The sequence below is a fragment of the Poecilia reticulata genome, chromosome 12, assembly GCF_904066995.2.
Source record: "Poecilia reticulata chromosome 12, P_reticulata-male-v2, whole genome shotgun sequence".
Lineage (NCBI taxonomy): Eukaryota > Metazoa > Chordata > Actinopteri > Cyprinodontiformes > Poeciliidae > Poecilia > Poecilia reticulata.
The window spans coordinates 9510107-9530319 of NC_088841.1; the positions used below are offsets into that span (position 1 = coordinate 9510107).

General features: G+C 40.1%; 1 protein-coding gene across 7 annotated transcripts in view; it reads left to right on the plus strand.

Annotated features, from left to right (window-relative positions):
• The first annotated feature begins 12774 nt into the window (after nt 1-12774).
• Nucleotides 12775-20213, plus strand: part of garnl3 (GTPase activating Rap/RanGAP domain like 3) — an 80109-nt gene continuing 72670 nt past the window's right edge. Inside the window, exons 1-2 of one of the 7 annotated variants that reach the window (XM_081613772.1) lie at nt 12779-13161; nt 13269-13407. In XM_081613772.1, coding sequence (XP_081469898.1) covers nt 13310-13407 — 98 coding nt within the window. In that variant the 5' untranslated portion in view covers nt 12779-13161; nt 13269-13309. Of the gene's footprint in view, nt 13408-20213 lie in introns of all 7 variants that reach the window. The other 6 variants (XM_081613773.1, XM_081613771.1, XM_081613778.1 and 3 more) reach the window with 6 other exon arrangements.

Below are 20213 nucleotides of genomic sequence, written 5' to 3' on the forward strand. Positions count from 1 at the left end.
GCCCTGGTTTTCCACTTTCACATTTACGTAGCATGTCTCTGTATTCACACTAATTATTTACAGTGGACAAACTAGAAAAATCAGTGTTTCAAACACTTATTTCCCCCACACCCACTGTTTCAAGGGCAAAACTTTCACCTCAAGTGAAATTGATGAGTTTGAAAATAAGCGGCAGCCATGCTGACTGTGGATTCTGAAACAGATGTTGATTGTTCTTGACTGGAGCAGCGTCAGTCGCAGATTCATGCTCGGTCCCAAAATTGATTATCATATTCAAACCCTGCTGCTGGTGCATATTGGAAAAAGGAGACGGTGGTCGGGGCTCTTATGAATGTTATTTATTACTAACTAAAAATAGTGCGCAGGCTGCAGATTCACTGGCTGGGCCTCTGAATATTGAAAGTTGCTGCAGCTGCCTCAGCATGCTTTGTAATAACGCCGCCTCGTGCCTTAGAAAGGTGTCAAACTATGTCCATGCACACATTTAGGCCTGAAACTTCCCTCTCAGGAGTCAGGGTGAGCAATGGTAGGGGGAAATGTTCAACACATAAAAGAGACATTTGCAAAAAATTTTATTTACTTCTAAACATGTCTGATTATGAAAGTGGCCCTCCCCTCAGGTGACTTAAAGCCATGCTGGTGGGGATTCCCCACAACAGAGCAGCTTCACCTGCCCTCCTCACCTTCCCATGGCAACGGACGTCCTTCTCGTCCTCTTTCACGCCCGGTACGTCCATCCATCCATCCATCCATCCATCCATTTTCTTACACCCTTGTCCCTCAGTGGGGTCGGGAGGGTTGCTGGTGCATATCTCCAGCTAACGTTCCGGGCGAGAGGCAGGGTTCAACCTGGACAGGTCGCCAGTCTGTCGCAGGGCAGCCCCGGTATGTGTCACGCGAATAAACAAACATGCCCTCCCAGCTGCCGAATGTGCTACAACAAATGGCAAGAAGCAATAACGTCTTTCGCAGCGCAGCTGGCGAATAGTCCGAGTGACATTTAAAAGGAAGGATGTTTTCGTTGCACAAATGCATCAGCTGAACTTAATGTCATTCCGGGGAGTCGCAGCAACACGGCAGCATGGCAAGAATAGCTGACAGCTGTTCCTATGATCCGTGTGCTAACACAGAGAAGCGAACAGATTTTTTTAAAAAACTTTCCTCTCTCATTAATGTCATAATGAGAGCAGGGATTGCTAGTTTGAAGCTGCTTACTGTACTCTGCAGAAAAAAAATGGACAAGGACAATGACAAGGAAGGAAAACTGGAAAAACTCACAAGAGGACTCCTTTTGAAGTAAAACTTAAATCCCTGAAGAAACCAGGATACATCTAACGTCTAATGGAGTCATATGACCACATCTCTTTACAGTAAAATTCAAATTAAGAAAACAACCTTAAATTTTTGGCTGGCACAAATGGTTGGAGATGGTTTTTGAACTCAAAAAAGTCAGATATAAAACGACCAAAACTGATTTGAGTTTCTCAGTTTTTTTTCACTTTGCAACAATCCGTCTCAGCTCTATTCCATTTGAAAAATATTTTGAAGATTGCTTTGATTTCCTTTCACAGATGTTCTATTACTTTATGTTCTCAACAGCATGGTTCTAATGTGACAAAGTGTGGAAACGTGTGAGGCAAATGAGCAATTTTGTGACTGCTCATGACTTTTCTGACTTGTGAATTAGTAGCACAATTTTATTCCCTTTAAAAAGATTTTGGCAACTTGAGGACTCTGAAGCCTTCACGTGTTACGTGGTGTTCATGTTTTGAAATCACATCTCAAATTAAAGCAAGGGAGATTGTTAACCCATTTTAAAAAGCAACTTTGTAAAAATGAGAATATGAAAGAATGAAACGAAGGATGATTAAATTAGCTAAGTTATTCCCAACGTCTTCCTGCCGCTATTGTACAATGACGTCAGCAGGGATATTAATATAAGATGAGATCTTGTTTTTTGAACTGTTTTGTTGCTATTTTTAAAAAAAATAATAATTCATAGCGTAAATTCATCTCTCTTTTTTTGTTGTATCAGGTTAAAGAAGCAAAAGCAGCTTGTCTGAATGTATTCAGAAAGCGTTCAACTTTTTACACAAACCGTGTTCATTAGTCTATCAAAGTTTCAGCTGAATCTTTCTGGGGCGGACTTCAGCCTCGGCGTCCTTCTTGAGAAATGGGGCTGACCATCAGAACGAGAGACCGTATTCCTCTAAGTCATGCTCGCCCACACGTCTGTGATCACAGACCACCAGACGGTAATTGCTGTTTCTCATTGTCCGTGCCGCTGCTGATTAGCTCCCAGCCTTTGGCCGACACTCGACGTACACAAGAGGAACAAAGCTGCATGCGTGGATGCGTAGCCGCCCTCACGGGTTTGGAGACCTGCGTCAGAACAAAAGTAGCACTCAGGGAAAAGATAGAAATGTAAGTATTTCCAAGAAGACTTCTGTGCCTTCAATTAGGTGGGTGCTTGAGAGGTCACATTAAAATGTAGAGAGGACGGCTATCTGGCAGAGAATCAAAATATATGTGCATCCTAATGAAGCCATTACAATTAAGAGGAAGGCAGGGCCCTTAGAGTAATCAGTGGAACATGAAATAATCCATATGCATGAAACATTTAGGAAAGCCTGATCACTCTGACAGAAGGACACTGGTATATGCGTGGTCCCTTTATTAGTCATGTTTTTTAATGCAAGACCATTAAAAATCAGTTTTAAACTTTTCTTTGTATAATGGGTGATTTACAATACATGATTCAAGCGAAAAAAATGTAAATGAAAACAGCTAGACCCTTTCCTCAAATGGAACCGGGCTTTCTGTTAAAACGAATAAAAGCATGAACAGTTTTAAACGCATCAGTTCAACTTCGGGGCTCTACTAGAAAGCTGATGATAAAGGTTTTACTTTTCTTGATCACACAGTTCAAGTATGCATCCAAATCAACAGCAGAATGGCAACCAGAAGAAGGCCAAGCTGGAGTTCAGGACCAAAACTGAGAGAGAATCTGTGGCATCACATAAACAGGGTCTGTGGATAACAGATGTCATCACAACGTGACAGAGTTTGGAGAGCATTTGCAAGTCAGAGTGGGTGCTGACAGATCTGTACCAAATACGACTGGATGCTGCTTTCGAATCAAAAAGTGATGAGCATTAGATCAAGGATGTGTACACTTCTGCAAGCAGGCATATGCAGCAATTAAATTTTTTATTCCCTAATTTCTCAGCTGAATTGTGAAGCATATACGTCACAATAAAAGACTGAAAAAAATGGCTTTTTAGCAGGAGTTTGCAAACTTTTGAGAACCACTGTGAATCACAAAGAAAGGGGCTAGATAATCCTAGACATTGTCATCTTGTTAATACTTTAAAATATTGCAAAATTATTTTATTTCAGAGGAGTTGAAAATTAAAATTGGTCTTCCAGTTGTCTAGCTGAGGTTTCAGAACTCAGTGTTGGGTTGAAACAGAGCTTGAACTTTGGGAAACAATTACAAGAAGTAGGTTTGGTTCATTCTGAACACTGACAACAGTGAAACATGGTGGTGGCAGTATCATGATCTGGAGGGACTGGGTATTTTCTCTGAATAAACTAAAAATAGTTCAAGTGATGCAAAATCTGGAGATATCTGCTAGAAAGCTCTAAATCAGTGTTTCTCAACCTTTTTTGGGCCAGCGCCCCCCCAGCCTTTATCCAGGTCCCTCACCGCCCCCCACCAAAGAATTTGCAGGCTACTTTGCACTGACTATTATTTTATCATTAATATTACTATCATTATTGTAGATGTTTTGATTTTTATGCTTGTTTCTGTATTTATCATCAAAAATTATTTCCCAGAGAACAAAAAAGTCATGGGAATAGAAATTATTTTCACACAAGTGTCTACGAAAAATGCAATGAACATTCAAGTTAAACTTGGTAGGCCTAACAGCAGCCAATCAGAGTGGAAACAATATTCTTATTCTTTGCCATTTTCTAGTTGTTAAATATTTCACAAAATGAGCAGATAAAAGATGAACAACATGCCAGTTTAAACTTTGATCTATTTGCAAAACGACTGAGCTCTGCAACATTAAAACATGGATAGAACTGTAACTACATTAATCATAGCTCTTCTTCTCTTCAGTGTTTCTGTTGGTTTCTGGTGGTGCAGCTCTGTGCTGCGTTCAGGAGAATGGGACATCAGAGTATCATCCATAAAATTTCACCCACATGGCATTTATTGTGTAAACCAGAGCTTTCAGTGGAAAAACAAAAGTTCCAGATCCTTTTAATGCCATACAAATATGAGACAGAAACATGGATTATATCTTTATATAAACCTGTCTATTGATTTATAGATTAATAGTTTTTCTGGACAGAAATTACAAAAAACAAATCTGGTTCTTAATCAAATCCTAATGAGTCAAATTGAAAGTGTCATGGAGTCATCAGCCTCATGACATTAACACTGACATGAAAAATAATATTGAAGAAATAAATATATCAAATCTAATTAAAAACATAAATAAGTGATCAGTTCTTTAAGATATATTTATTCTCAGTACTAGATGTGGTCTCAACAAACCCATGACATTTCAACAATATTATTTTACCTTTTATCTGGAAATAGTGTGTGTTTATTCTTGCCATACAGTCTCTGTATTAAGTATTGCTCAAAAGGTCTTGCCATACCAGTTTATTCCTCTGTATTTACTTTAGTTTCTTAGTTTATTCTTCATTCATTTCCACTTAGTTTCCTTTGATTAGTTTTATCTTCTCTTGGTTTATTGCTATGTCCACTTTGATTTCTTTCCTGTTGCTACATTTATTTTATCATTTATTGACGCTCACCATCAGTAATCTTCACTCATCACCTGCTGCGCTGCCTAAAAGTCATGTGTTTCACATCATGTGTTGATTTTTTCACTGTTCAGCGTCGGATTCTCTGTTTTTATGCCATAATTCACATCTAGTTCGTCGCTCCGTTTTATGTCCCACTTCTCCTGTTTCAGAGTTTTGCGCAATGTGCACGTCTTTTTTTAAGCCCCTAAGGTTCAGGGCGGTCGGGAAGCGTATCGATGGGGAAAATGCAGACTGACATAAACCTTTTAAAACAACGGAAACAATTTCTGCATTCTGATTATTGAAATTTAAATGTGCTGTGTTGTTCTATCACATCCATTTCATACCGGACCACTTACAGCACCGGTGTTAACGCTATAAAATGAACGCTCTCTGTCGTGGTATCAACCATGGAGGGATTTCTTTATTGAAATGGGTTCATTTTTCAGAGGGATACACAGTGAGGGCATCGTGAGTTTAGCTACCAGTAGGAGGAGATCGGAGCTGCGCCAAGAAGCTAACAGAAGCTAACAAACATTGAATAGAAGAAGAAGAAGAGCTGCCATGGATACAGTTGCAGCCAAGCATGATTTAATGTTACACAATACAGTTTTACCAAGTTGCTCAAAGTCTCAACTGGCATTGTTGTGCATTTAAGGTGTAAAGTTTACCTTCGACTAAACGCCCCCCAAAGGCATCCCAGCGCCCCCCTTTTGTAAAAATGTCCGTCAGCGCCCCCTGCCGTCCTCTGAACGCCCCCTGGGGGGCGGTACCGCCCACGTTGAGAACCGCTACTCTAGATCAGTGTTTTTCAACCATTTTTGAGTCAAGGTACTGTTTTAATTGAAAAAATCCCGAGGCACACCACCAACTAAAAATGGAAATAAAGATATTCTGTAGCCGCCTATATATAGTCATTCTTATCAAAGTCTCTTGAATAGGAATCAAATAAACACAAAAATGTATTATCACATTTTACATTTCTTATTTCAAATTGCACTTAACATGTCCACTTCAAAAATAAACCTGAACAGAACCACAACACTGTGGTGTTAAATTTAAAGAAGTTGTAGAAAACTTCTAAGTGTTTTACAAACTAATCCACAAGCATTCTTTTAGCCGGAATACAGAAAATAATTATTATTCTGAAAGAAGCAATAATATTTGGGAAACATTTCACTTCATATTCACTGTTACAATATGAAGAGTTGCATGTACAAAATGTCAATATCTGTATATTTTACCCACCTTGTGTGAAACCTGTGCATGTTTGGATGAAAACAGCTGATTTCCTGGCAGAAATTGAAGAAAGACAAAGCTTTTCCTCAACATCTCAATCTGTCTCTGTTTTTACAGTAGCCAGACTAGAGAAGCTCACTTCACACAGATATGTTGTGGGAAATGGACTCATGTTCTTTCCAACCCAACTACTGCTGAGCTTCTCTGTCTTTTCCATCACTGTCATCACAGTCTTGCTAGATACGATGCTCTCACCGCTACCTGTAACATTTGTGCATCACCAATTCTCTTGTTTTAATGTAAAATGCTCTGTACCTACTGCCATCTAGTGGTAAGAACATTATATGATTACGCCGCTAGTCACTGCTACAGCAGACACTCGAAGATGGCATTATTTGTAGACAATTCATTTTCAAAAAATCTTTTAAAACCAATTACCGTATTTTTCGGACTATAGAGCGCACCATACTAGCATCTTCAATTAAAAAATAAAATAAAATAAAATAAAAACTGGAAGTTGCTCTAGGTTTTCCATTAGGACCCAGCAGAATGCCTCGTCCTAATAAATCTGCTGTTCTAATGATTCACTTTCTGCTAGAGAGCCCCCTGGTGGTTGAAGAAAAAGCCACAGAAAAGCCACAGCGGGCTACAATCCGCATGGTTCAAAGTTAAGGAAAAAAGTAGCAGCTTATAGTCCGGAAAATACGGTACCGCAGTGAAATTGAATAATTTCCACGGCACACCTGACAATCACTCGGAACAGTGGTTGAAAAACACTGCTCTAGATGAAGATACATTTTTGGTATTTGGCAATCGTTCAGTAATCAGCAATAGTTCAGATCTAAATCTGTGACGTCAGCTAAAGTGGGCTGAGGAGAAGAGATTTCCCAACAGTCGACCAGATTTAATGAACTTTTGCAATTTAGAGTGGGGCTAATATTATCAAGTCAAGTCATAGGATCCTGATAGAGTCCAGCCAAAGTTTTAGTTTAAGTTTTTTTGCCAACTTATCCAAACAGGTTCCTTCCCACAGGGTAGTTTTTCAATTTAACTGGCCACATAAGAGTTAAATTATGTGGCCATAAGTAGTATGGCCACATAATTTTAAAAAAGTAGTACTTCTTTTTTTTTTTTTTTTACACCACACAAACTTAGCAATGTAACCAAGATGTACACACTTTTTGTACAAGACGCTTTTGGCATAGTAATTTTCCTACATTTGCAGGTGCAAATTACTTTAGTAGACCTATAAAACCCTCTCATCAACCACACAAGTGTGGCATGATTGCATCATCTGAGAAGGCAAAGTAAATTACTGCAGCACATCTGTACTCAGACACTTCAGCTCGCCTGTCTGATTGCTCCCTTCCAACATTTTGTTTGTTGGTGCAATCAGGTGCAGGGAATGACGGGAGAATTGTTGGTGATTATCGCAGACAATGAACAGTGGCTAAAACCCTCTGCGCCAAACACACAAACAAGTATCCCTCTAGTGATTCTGATTTCAGTGGGTGAAGCTGCTTCTCTGATTGGCAGGGATCCTTTAATCAGGCTGATGATCAAGAACAAAAGGTGGGTGTGCTTTCCTGAATATGATGGCATAGGTGTTTGTGGAAGGCTGCCGTTTATTTCACCAACAATGCCTGCAAAGTGCTGCAACTGATCTGAGTACAAGGATGCTTATCCCAACTTTGGAGCAAGGGCTACTTTTCTACGTTAATAGACCAACCAACCTAAAACGCGCGCTACCTTGTGGATCATGGAAGGAAGCTGGAGTATCCAGGGAAAACTTTGCATGTTCACAGGAAGAACATGCAAACTCCACAGGAAAACCCTCAGTCCTGGACTCCAAGCCAAGACGTTCTTGCTCTAAGGCAGCAGAGCAGGCAACTCCCTTCCCCTACATCCAACCCACAGTGAAAATAGTCCCTGGTAATTTGAGGAAAAGAAAAGCTGTAAACTTGTCAGGTAGCCTGCTAAGAAGCCAGCAGCAGAACTGAAGGAGCAGTAGAAATTTCTGGCAAGCGGTGGCTGTGACAGTCGTCCTCTGTGTTATTATGTCTGGAATAAGAAGTGCGGTTTGAGCTGGCAGTGTGTTCTTCAAAAGAAAACATCAGGACCTGGCTGCAGATTTGCAGAAATATTGTGGGAGAATGTGTTCTGATGAAGCCAAGCTGAAGGGAAGGATAGGATACCCACAGTAAAACACGGCGGTGGCAGCGACACGATCATGCATCGCTTTCCTTCAAACCCGTTGGTGAAGCAGAAGATGAGTCCAGACAGACACAAATCAACAACAGAATGACTTCTTCCTAGTAGTTAAATGTTTTTTAATGGCTTAGCCAAAGGTCAGAGGTCACCTGAAAGGAACTGTGGATAGATGTTCACACATTTGACAGATTTTGAGACTTTTCCAAGGTATAGTAGACAAATATTAAAAAACACAAAATGAGGTGTCCAGTATAAAAAAAATCTCCAAGTGTGACTGTGTAATCTTTGTATTACATCATGAAATGATGTTTTCTTTTTCATGTCATCAAGCTACGGACACAACAGACTGCAGTCTGTGTAGCTTTTGAACTTTTTAACATGACGCTACATCTTCACATAAAAACCATATTAAGACATCTAGTGTAAGGCTTAAGGGTCCATTAAGGAATTATTTTTATCAAAAATCTCTAAATGGGGTTTTTTAATCCACAGGTCCATTAACGAGGTGATCAGTTCAGAGTTTGCACTCTGATGCAAACAAAGTTGCTGCACCTTTTTTTTTTATTTTAGTGTTCTTCTAGCACATTGAATAGTGCAGGATATACATGTCACAAAAAAGAGATGTATAAGAGAACAAAACTGTGAATCATAATGCTAATTCAATCCACTTGTAAGGAAAAGAAAACGGTCATAAACGAAGTCAATCTTTTTTTTAAGGTAGTACACGATGTCAGTTTCACTGTATTACAACCGATCATGGCTAGTTAGTGGCTTATAAAAAGGGATGTTGCTTAGAACACAGTGCTTACACTAAAAATGTTTTGACACTGGGTGATGTACAGTTTGTTGCTTTCCTTATTTCTATTTTTTTTAACAATATACATTATTTCTACGCAGCGTGTGCTGTCACTCACCGTCGCCTCTTTAGTCAGACGTTTATCTTTAGTATGCCAGACATTAATGCCTGCAGATTTACTTTCGCACAACTCGGATTTGGTACCGAAGTGAGTTTGGTGTCGGTGTGTCATCTCTCTAATCAGCGCAGCTTTCTTCTGCTCCCTGTCTGAACCCAGCCAGCTTCTGATCACAGCTCAGCAATTAAGACACCAGAGGGTCAGATGTTACCTTCATAAGGACATAAAAACCACATGTGATGCAAAGTGAACAACGTGGTTAAAGGAGCCGGAATTTAAATGGATGCTAATGAGGCCGATGCAACCCCGGGAATGGATGTGCAAAAATGATACTGAAAAAGAAGTAATCTCTGATTGGTGCAGCATTATCTCAATCTGAACATTAAAACATATATATATATATATATATATATATATATATATATATATATATATATATATATATATATATATATATATATTTTTTTTTATTTTTTTTTTTTTTTTTTTTTTTTTTCTTATTATTTTTCTCTTTTCTTCTTCTTCATATTAGCTTTTAGTGAAACTGTGAGCACTTAGTGTTTATTGTAACTGTATATCTTCTGTTTTTTTTATTGAGAGTTTTATCAAAGCCAACAGCAGGTTGCAGCTTTAACAGGCTCTGTGTGATTGTTAAGCAAATACACAAGATTATCACACATATACACACTCAGCCTCGGCGCCTCATCAAAAATACGCACAGAATGTGCTTTTTAATAATAAAAAATATTACTTTTTTTTAATCTGATGTCCAGTCATACCTTATTGACAAAAATCCAAATGGACTTTAACAAATAGTTCAGCTGTTCTGTGTAATAATGTGGCCTGATCAGTGGCGTAAGTGAGAGGGCGGCTATTTAAAGGCTCCACTAACCATAGGTTGATGTGTTCCCGTAGAACTGTGAGTCAGAGAGTTGCAGAAACAGAATCACACAAACACGGCCGTGGTTTTCTTTGAACGCAGCCGTGACTCATGTTGGGAGAATTCCTCATCTAAACAGTGGGCAGTCGCGCTAGAGATCTACATAATGTAGGAGAGATCGGCTGACTTTTCTTCCTGCTATAAAGAAACAGTGACTCTCTGCAAACCTACAGGAAGCACCCACGTAGCGATTTATCAATCAAAGAAGAGCCTGCTAAATAAATAAATAAAATAAAAAGCTGTGATTCCTACTTCAGCTTTGATGCTCAAGAATGAAGAGTGGGTTTTACATCCTGTTTAGAGCCATTTTTAGATAACTCTGCGACGTGCATATTAATTCACTGCAAATAGCCATGCCATTTTGAAGAATGATCTTATAACCAAAGCCAAAATTTGCTTTTCATTACGAACAGCACAGGTGAAGCCATGAAAGAGTCCAGTTGAAATCAGTCTAGTAATCTCATCTGGACAGTTGTTGCTATAAAAGAGCGGCAGGTGTGCTTAAAAATTACCCCAAACTATTAGAAATCTGCTGCTGAGAACATTGGATCAGGAAAAACTGCTTTCCAGATTATCAAGAACTTCAAGGTGAAAGGTCAGAGGCCATAAAAAAGGGTTAATAACACCCAAGAGGGCTGTGCTAGAGAATTGTGTTACCACCAGTGCAGAGCTTGAACAACATTGGCAGCAGGTGAATATTAATTGTATGCAGTTTTGTGGACATGTTTTTATCTTACGTAAATCACTTTGTGTTGCTCTACTATAAACATTAACCGTGTCTCCAACAACGATTTCTTAAAGCTCTTTTTTTTTTTAAAGTATGGCATTAGAAACGATTGACGGAAACGGCAAAAATTCAAAACAACTTCCTTTGGTACGCCTCAAGGGTTTATTGTGTGTAATCGAGGCTAAGAGAGAAAAGGTTTTTATGCTGGCGTGAGGTGGTTTTTGGCTTTTCTGAAAAAGAGTTGATATGCTAAAGGGGAGATGGAAACACATTTGCAGAATAAGTTCGGATGTAGCGAACATTTACCTCACATGACTGACCAGCAGTTTCTGCGGTCGGCATTTGCATTTCTTTTTCTCCGTCCGTAACGTCGACAGTGCTAGCTTTTATGACAAAACAATTACAACTTGCCCAATAGCAACATACTCCTGAAAGCCTCTCTTTGCTTTTCTCAGATGTGTGGTCCATGCTGGTGTGTAGTCTCTGCTTCTTTATTACAGTCACACGTAACGTCAGCATCTGGATAAATTACGCTTTGAGTTGCCTGGCTGATTTGCTCCTAAACATGTCGAATTAGCATTTCTTTTTTGTGACATTTTAAAAGTTTGCTTACAATTCATTCACATGACAATTGGATGGAGACACAGCTGATTTGTTGTTAATATCCTGTATGCAACAGGAATATGTAAAAAAATAAAATAAAATTTTAAACAATAAAAACACAAAATCTGTGTTACTTCATATTGTTGTAGACAACTTTGCAGCAGCAACATCAACTAAAGCTTTTTGCTTCAACCTTTCAAACCGCTTGAAGTTTCAGCTTGAATTGTTTTGTCTAGAAGAAGTCCTTTGTTACAACTTTAATCAGGGGGGAAAAATAAATGAACGTGAACCTGTGTTCACGCAACACAGCGGCGTGTAACAATATTTTCCGCAGAACTGTGAAGTTCAAAAACTGTCAAATACTGTGTTTTGTGTTTCAATTTCTGCCACCTCCGGCGCACAGAGGACATTTTCGATTTCTCTCCGAGTGACACCTCTAGCTAAGAACTCCTCTTTTGCTATTTTAGCAACTCCAGCACAAGAACCATTCTCCACTGGGCCTCGCTGCCTGTGTTGTGCTGGTGTGCTGAGTTTGCTGCTTCTTTAGATTTGAACCGGAGTTGACAATCGCTGACAGACATTTATTATAACCCTGCACAGTATGCTGCTGCTGCTGTGGGAAATTTTTAATGATACATACTTTGATTTACACACACACACACACACACACATACATACATATATATATATACCAAATAGATTTATTGCAATATTTGTTGGATGTGCGATAAAGATGACATGTCTCTGGTGTCGGCTCGCTGCAGACATCACCCCATGATAAGAGATGATCATTTACTTCACCCAGGGGCGGTTTTCACATGGGTGGTGTTCTCGGTCATTCCCTCCTTCTGCCACCACCCCCTCCTCACCCCCAACTGAGTAAAACTATAAAATCAGATTAAGTTCAGTGAAGTCTCTCAAAAAGCATTTAAGCTGGTCTCCCTATTCTCCACAGCAAGCAGAGGAAATGTCAATTCCCCAGTGACTGCATGTGGAATAAAGCAATGGAAAACTTGTTCAGGGCAAAACCTTTTTATCGTCACCCTGGGCAACGTATCAACAAGCGCCAAAAACTTCAATTATTAGAAATCATGCTTGATGTATATTATGTGAATGTTCTTTTTTTTTAACCAAATGGAAAATGTTGACAATGTATTCAGTACAATTCAGAAAATAATAACATTGATTGGTTTTTGAGTTGAATAGTTTCTTCAATCTGTTATGAATATTTTGTTTTCTACTCGATTAAGCGCGCAGCAAAAGCAGCAGTCACCATGCCTCTCTCCTGCTTCATTAAATCGGCTCCTGACTGTACTCGCGTGCACACACGTTTAACCCCAAACACGCAAGAGCGAGCGCGCCACTAATGTCCGCGCGCGCACAGCCGCTCCGTAATAATATTGACATCCCTGTCTCTCCTCCTCCATCCCAAGTCTTATGAAGTCACTGGCCAACAGCCGCTCAGTGGGACTGAAGCTCGGAGGGGGAGAGAGCTTCACACTGTTTAGGATCTCTGGAGCGACCGAGGCGCCTTGCGCAGTCCGCTTAGGGTGACCAGCCGCAGCAGCCTCCTCTCTCTGGAGACCGTATGGAAGCACGCGGCAGCCGGAAAACATGCACCTAACCTCCTACACGATCCAACATCCCGGTTTTTTTCTCTAAGAGGAGGTGAACCTTGCATCAGGAGGGATCATTTTTCGGTTTGTCTCCCCTTTCCTCTCTGTCTTACAGTTCACCGCTCAATTTTTTTAAATTTATTTATTTATAAATTTTCATATATATATATTTTTTTGTCTTCATAAACGAGGAGCTTTTGTTTCTCAGAGTCTACCTGCTTGTCCAGCACCCATGAATTCGGATAAAAATGCGTACCTCGGCAAAGACAAGGGCATCATGCGGAAGAGAGCTCTGCTCCTTCGGAAGGGTTGCAGCTTCGAGATAACCAGGTAGGACGACCGTGTTTCTGTCTGGGACGAGAGGGCGATCAGACTGCCTGGACTGTCCCTCACAAGCAGCATTGTTGTATCTGAGAGTGGTATTTCCGATGTGAGCACAGGATGAGTTTCAATGGGTGCTTTTTTCTTTCTTTTCGCTCTTTCGTTTTTGGCTTGTAGACGGGATGTGGCGAGATTGGCGGTGCACATTGAGGGGAAAGAAGCGGGGATGTCCCAACACTATGTGGTCATATATAGTGCAGTCTAATCTTGGCACTACTGAGCTATAACTTGAGGTTAAATGTACCTTTGCTATCTGCTGGTTTTATTGTTGCTATAATGATTTTAGCGCTGCGTTAAGGCTCCTTATTAAGCCTTGGAGAGACGCTTTACGCACGGGTGCATTTCCTCTCCACCTGACTCTGCAATATTGCCGGAGCAGCTTAGTGACACGACTCGGTCCTTTGTGAATTAATGACCACATTTAGGAGCTGATTGGGCATGCAGCTCAGGGCCGGACAAAGGTGATACGAAGCCTTAAGCACAATCTCTTTTGGGGCCGATTTCATAACTACATGCATGTGCGTCCTGCATTTAGCGCATCTTGTTTTGCACATATCGCTTCCCAAAGATGCGATATGCTATGTTGGATTTAAAATCCACTTTTGCCCCTTCATATAAAAGCATGTTGGTGCTTGTTGTAAATATCTTTATTCGTAAAAAAAAAAGAAAAAAAGGATATATATATATATATATATATATATATATATATATATATATATATATATATATATATATATATATATATATATGTCTTCATACCAAAAGACAAGGTATGAACAATGAACAATATATATATATATATATATATATATATATATATATATATTATGATCCAAGTATGATCAGAATCTAACCAGATTCATTCTGATCGGTGCACATTGAGGTGGATTGATTTTTTTTTTTTTTTTTTTTTGCGTACTTATTTTTCTTGGGACTTTGGTTCCTGGTGGGGTATCGGGTGGTAATCTGCCCTGAAGGTAAGGGGTCAGGCTAAGCACGGTTCATCAATTTGTGAATTGCAGACCACAATCATAAACAAACTTTGCCAGGTCTCAGGATATCAGGGAATCCTCCTGGAACCGACCAAGAGGAGGAGCTTAACCATAAACACCTGGTGGTGACGCTTCAACTTTCATGGCTCTGAAAAAGTTTTCGGATTTAGTAATCGACCCTTCGTTACTAGGAGAAACACGAGGGTTGGACACCTTGCAAGTCAGGTGGCAAATGAGCAGGTGGGCAAGGTTGTGCATTTCCAGTGGCGAAGTCTGACTCATGGCGAAATGGCTGTACTGTGAAGCTATTTTGAGCTCAGAGAAGTAGGATCCTCCTTCATGTAAAAAAAAAAGAAATAAATGACAAGGTTTTGTGTTGCTTGTTGCTACTTCTGCATCTAAGTATAAGAGAAAAGAGAAAAAGAACTGAGAAAAACTTTTGATGTTGTAATTCAACAATTAACAGATTGTTGAGCGTAACCAGCAACTCAGAAAGTTGTGTTGCCTTAAGCTAAGAAATACAAAAATAGCCAGAAAAAAAAAAGTTTTTAAAGTTAAATTAAAAAATGAGAACGGCTTTTACTGACGGTATTTGTTGCAGTCGCAGAGTCTCATTATATCTTCGGCCAGCTCTGACACATACCAGCAATCATTTACTCTCAAAAAATGAAAAACGGGAAAAAAAATAAATAAAAATTGACATAAAAATAAGAATCGAGGTGACATCACCTGCTGCCCTCTGACAAAACTAAAGTAGATCAGAAGACATGGGAGGTCAGCCCCCAAACTATTCTTGCATGAAGGCAAGGGAACATGATGACAAACGGACCATGTAATGTGCAGCTGTTGGACATTTTCTGTATGAACCGATGTGGTTTCAGAGATGTGTGACCTCCCGTCGGGATGATGCAGTCTGCAACCTGCTCCTGCTCTCTGTGTGCGGTCGCAATGTTCCATCAAAGCCTGGTGGCTGGGAGTCCAGCTGGTAGCCCCGTGCATCACTGACGTTTTTGGTCTAATAGCTTCCATTACACAATATTTTACTGGAGCGTTTTCTTTCCTTTTTCATTTCATAGCTGCTGCAACTGTGAATCAGTGTAAGCACATTGTGAAAGTACTCACACCCTTAAAGCTTCTCTGGAGTTTTTTGCAGTTCAATGCAATGACCCGACCAGCTTGCTTTTTGGATGAATCTGACACTGGATAAGTGAAATGAAATTTATTCTCGCCATTCTTTCCTACTGCTATTTGGAACATATTGATGAGTTTTTAACAATTTTCTTGGAAATTTTGTAATGGAAAAGCTTAGCTTATTTATGAAAGGAGCAGGTTTGTTCTTCGGTAACTAATGACTCACTGATGCTTTTGAATCATACGTTTCCAGGCCTTTGGTTTTCTTTCTTATCAATATATAATTATTTTACACCACAAATAACGCTTCTTACATCCTAGATGGAGAGCTTGAAACACTCTGGAGATCAGAATGTATTGTCATATTAAATAAATTGGAACATACATTTCAAGGAGCCCAGTAAGTCAAACTAAAAGTACATTTTAAAACCAGCAACAACTTTTTAATAAGACCAGGTTTCTGAATTAAAATAACATGACGTATGTTAAATGAAGGGTTTCCCTCAGTGTATTATAAGCCTGGCCGGCCACCACGCTTTACTTATGCTCCCACCAGGCTTGGCATTGTTAATTTACCTTTTTTTTATTTATTTTTTTTAGTATTTCCTTTTTTAAGACTTTATAGTTGGCATTAATCTTCCAGCCTTCCAACAACGTATAATTATCAAGTGATATTTTTTTAACTTCCTGTCAACTTTAAACATTTTTTAACTGAAAAACATGGCGGGCGGCTGGATGACAGCCCTACCACCCCAAGCACCGGGCTTAGCCAGCTTTCTGAGGGAAACCCTGAAATGTCATGCTTTCGTTAACTGTAAGTGGAAAATCATCATAATGAACAAAAGCAAAGGCTTCAAAACATCAGCCTGTGTGTAATTAATCTATATAATGTGTTTCATTTATATAACTGAGCTACTGAAATGATTTTACTTTTCAAAAATGTTCTAATTTCTTGAATTTGACTGCACATGCAGTTCACTGGCCTAGTAGGAGCTCATTATGTCACAATGTGAAAACATGGTGGTGGTGGCATCATGCTGTGGCTAATTTTCAGTAGCCAATAAGCTTCTTGACTAATTAGGTGGTTCTTAGCAGTAAATGGACTCTGGTGTTTTTATTAGAGTGACCACAAATGTGGCATTTACTCCAGTGTAAGACTGGAAAATCCCAAAAAGCGGCATGTTTGAGAGAACCATTTTATTCTTTTTTCACCTCTAAATGTGACTCCCTGAGTAACTTTCTTAGAACGTCTGGTCTCAGCTTGTTTTGGTCTCATCTCCTGGCATTAAAGCAAATCTATAGTAGGGCATAAAGAAAAAATTGCTTTACTCTTGGAGAGCTTTATCTGTAATCAAATGTGTGTGTGTGTTGGTGAAACTGTTGTGGGCATCCCTGCTGCTGCCAGGTCTCACTTTGGAAATAGAAACTGCACTCTGGGTGTTCGGTGCATGCAGGGGCGAGACTTAGCCGAGATCCATGCCAGGCGTTTTAACTTACGCATCCCTTTCGATTCTCCTGATCGGACTTGTGCGGTGAAAGAGCTCGTTCCCATTTTTCTTTGGGAGTCACTTTGAAACGCTTCCTGGCCCTCCCGTCTCTCAGGCACAGGCGGTTTAACAGACGATCAATCAAAGCTGGCTGCGAGGAGCGACTGAACGGGACGAGGGGGTGGGGGAGGTGAATAGATTCTCCGCTGCACCGAGAGGCTTGTGAAAGACTCTCAAGTAAATGGCTGCTGCTGAGAAGGACGGGCTGTGAGCAGCAGTGCATCACCATGCACGCAGAGGACCCTTCACAAGGAGCCTTGCAGAATGTTAGTAACACGCGCTTGCACACGTAAACCGGCAAAAGTGTTTCCAGATGCTTGCCTGTGGAATTATGTCAGGAGGAATCTGTATCTAGACACTGATCTGACCTCTTTTCCTCCTCCAGGCCACTCTTACAGGCCCAGAGTGAAAGACACCTTCTGGCAGCTTGATTAATGAGTTACTTTATTAGGCTGTTAGACTCTCAATTTCTGATTAGAGGTTTGGTTCATAAAATAGGAAAAAAATGTCGGTTATATATGTATGGTTTTTTTATTTTGTTTCTGCATTTTAAAGTGTCTTCAGGAGGGAAATCCTTTACTCCTGGGGAAATATTGAGCATTTTGCCCATGGGGTGACTGACGAATGATGCATCATTTTTTTCAAAACAGTATAAAGAGAAAAAATAAAAATAAAGAATTAATTTCCTTTTGGAAATTAATTCTTTTCAGACTTGACATTCTGTGCTAATCCCCTGGGATTGTCTCGTTCTGATACAAACAGGTCACATTCAATTATTATTATTTTTCACAACTGGTGCTTTGGACACTGTTTCATCGTGACTAAGCCTTATCTAACACCGTCAGCACACTGCCAGCTGGCAGATATCCCTCCTGACAGCAGGTAGCTGCAGAGTTGCAGGTGGAAGCAAAAAAAAACTTGGATGGACCTCGGCTGGAAGTAATTATTGGGTCATTTTCCTCTTCGGTGCCAGATTTACTGGTTGAATGTTTGTTCGTCTTATGGGGATGTTTCTGTGCGCAGATGTTCTTCTAATGTGCATCTTGCTGTCTGATGAAAGATTCCAAACAAATCACAGTAATTCTACAGATCATTTTTGATGTATTTTTTTTAATACAAGCCTATATTATGTAAGTATAATACCTTCTACGAACACCATTGAATGCATCTGCAATCCTAACCTGTCATAGTCGAAACTTTTTCAGCCTCTAATAGCTTCTTTTCTTCATTGACCTCCATCTTCATTTTAACTATAATCAGCTTCTCCATATCTACATCACCACAGCATGATGCCACCACCACCATGTTTTCACATTGTGACATAATGAGCTCCTACTAGTCCAGTGAACTGCATGCGCAGTCAAATTCAAGAAAGTAGAACATTTTTGAAAAGTAAAATCATTTCAGTAGCTCAGTTCAATAAATGAAACACATTATATAGATTAATTACACACAGGCTGATGTTTTGAAGCCTTTGTTTTTGTTCATTATGATGATTTTCCACTTACAGTTAACGAAAGCATGACATTTCAGGGTTTCCCTCAGAAAGCTGGCTAAGCCCGGTGCTTGGGGTGGTAGGGCCGTCATCCAGCCGCCCGCCATGTTTTTCAGTTAAAAAATGTTTAAAGTTGACAGGAAATTTAAAAAATATCACTTGATAATTATACATTGTTGGATGGCTGGAAGGTTAATGCCTAAACACCAACTATAAAGTCTTAAAAAATGCAATACTTTAAAAAAAAAAAGATAAATTATCAATGCCAAGCCTGGTGGGAGCACAAGTAAAGCCTGGTGGCCCGCCAGGCTTATAATGCACTGAGGGAAACCCTTCATGCCTATCTCCAGCTAGCATACCGGGCGAGAGGCAGGGTACACCCTGGACCAGTCTGTCGCAAGGCAACACAGAGACACACAGGACAAACAACCATCCACACACACACACACACACACACAAACCTTGGGGCAATTTGGAGAGGCCAATAAACCTCACAGTCATGTTTTTGGAGGAAACCGGAGTACCCGGAGAAAACCCACGCATGTACAGGGAGAACATGCAAACTCCATGCAGAAAGACAGGGCTGGGAATCGAACCCAGAACCTTCTTGCTGCAAGGCAACAGCTCTACCAACTGTGCCACTGTGCAGCCCATTTAACATATGTAGTGTTATTTTAATTCTGGTCTTATTAAAAGTTGTTGCCGGTTTTAAAATGTACTTTTAGTCTTACTTACCGGGCTCCTTGAAATGTATGTTCCAATTTATTTAATATGACAATACATGCTGATCTCCAGAGTGTTTCAAGCTCTCCATCTAAGATGTAAGAAGCGTTATTTGTGGTGTAAAATAATTATATATTGATAAGAAAGAAAACCAAAGGCCTGGAAACGTATGATTCAAAAGCATCAGTGAGTCATTAGTTACCGAAGAACAAACCTGCTCCTTTCATAAATAAGCTAAGCTTTTTGAGGCAGTGCTAAGGCAAACGCGCACAAAGTAAGTCCTCTACTCTCTGATCTTAAGCTTGACAGAGGGAGAGGCTGGACATCCTCCAGGAACAGTAACTCCTAACCTAGTCAGAGTCTCTTTGAATTATTTTCTAAAACAGTTGCAGCCTCTCTGTTTGTAGAGTCTTGCCTGTGATTGAACTCTTGGCTGATCTTGGATTTATGAGCTTAGACAACGCGGTGATGCGTCAACGAGCAAAGTGGAGACTGACTCGACTCTGACTCTGAGCTGACGGAAGCGGCACGACTCTTAAGAGACGGCCACAGGTAATATTATGGCTGCTCACGTATTACGCAGTCCCTGATCACGGGGGAAAGATGTCCTGTGCTAATGCCAGAAACCGAAAACCAGAACGCTTCCAAAGAACCACGGCTGCAGCATCAGCAGATTCAGATGTGGGGGGAGGAGGCAGGGGAAACTAACTCCATTGTTTGCAATCTTTTGGGCTCTCATCAATCTTTTCTTTAAGTATTTGTGGTTCATTTAAGGGAAAGGCATGTGCTGGCAGAGAGCAGCCGAACTAGAGCGGGGGTGAGGAAAAGCAAATCCATCATTAAGCTAACAATGTGCAGTCAGAGCGC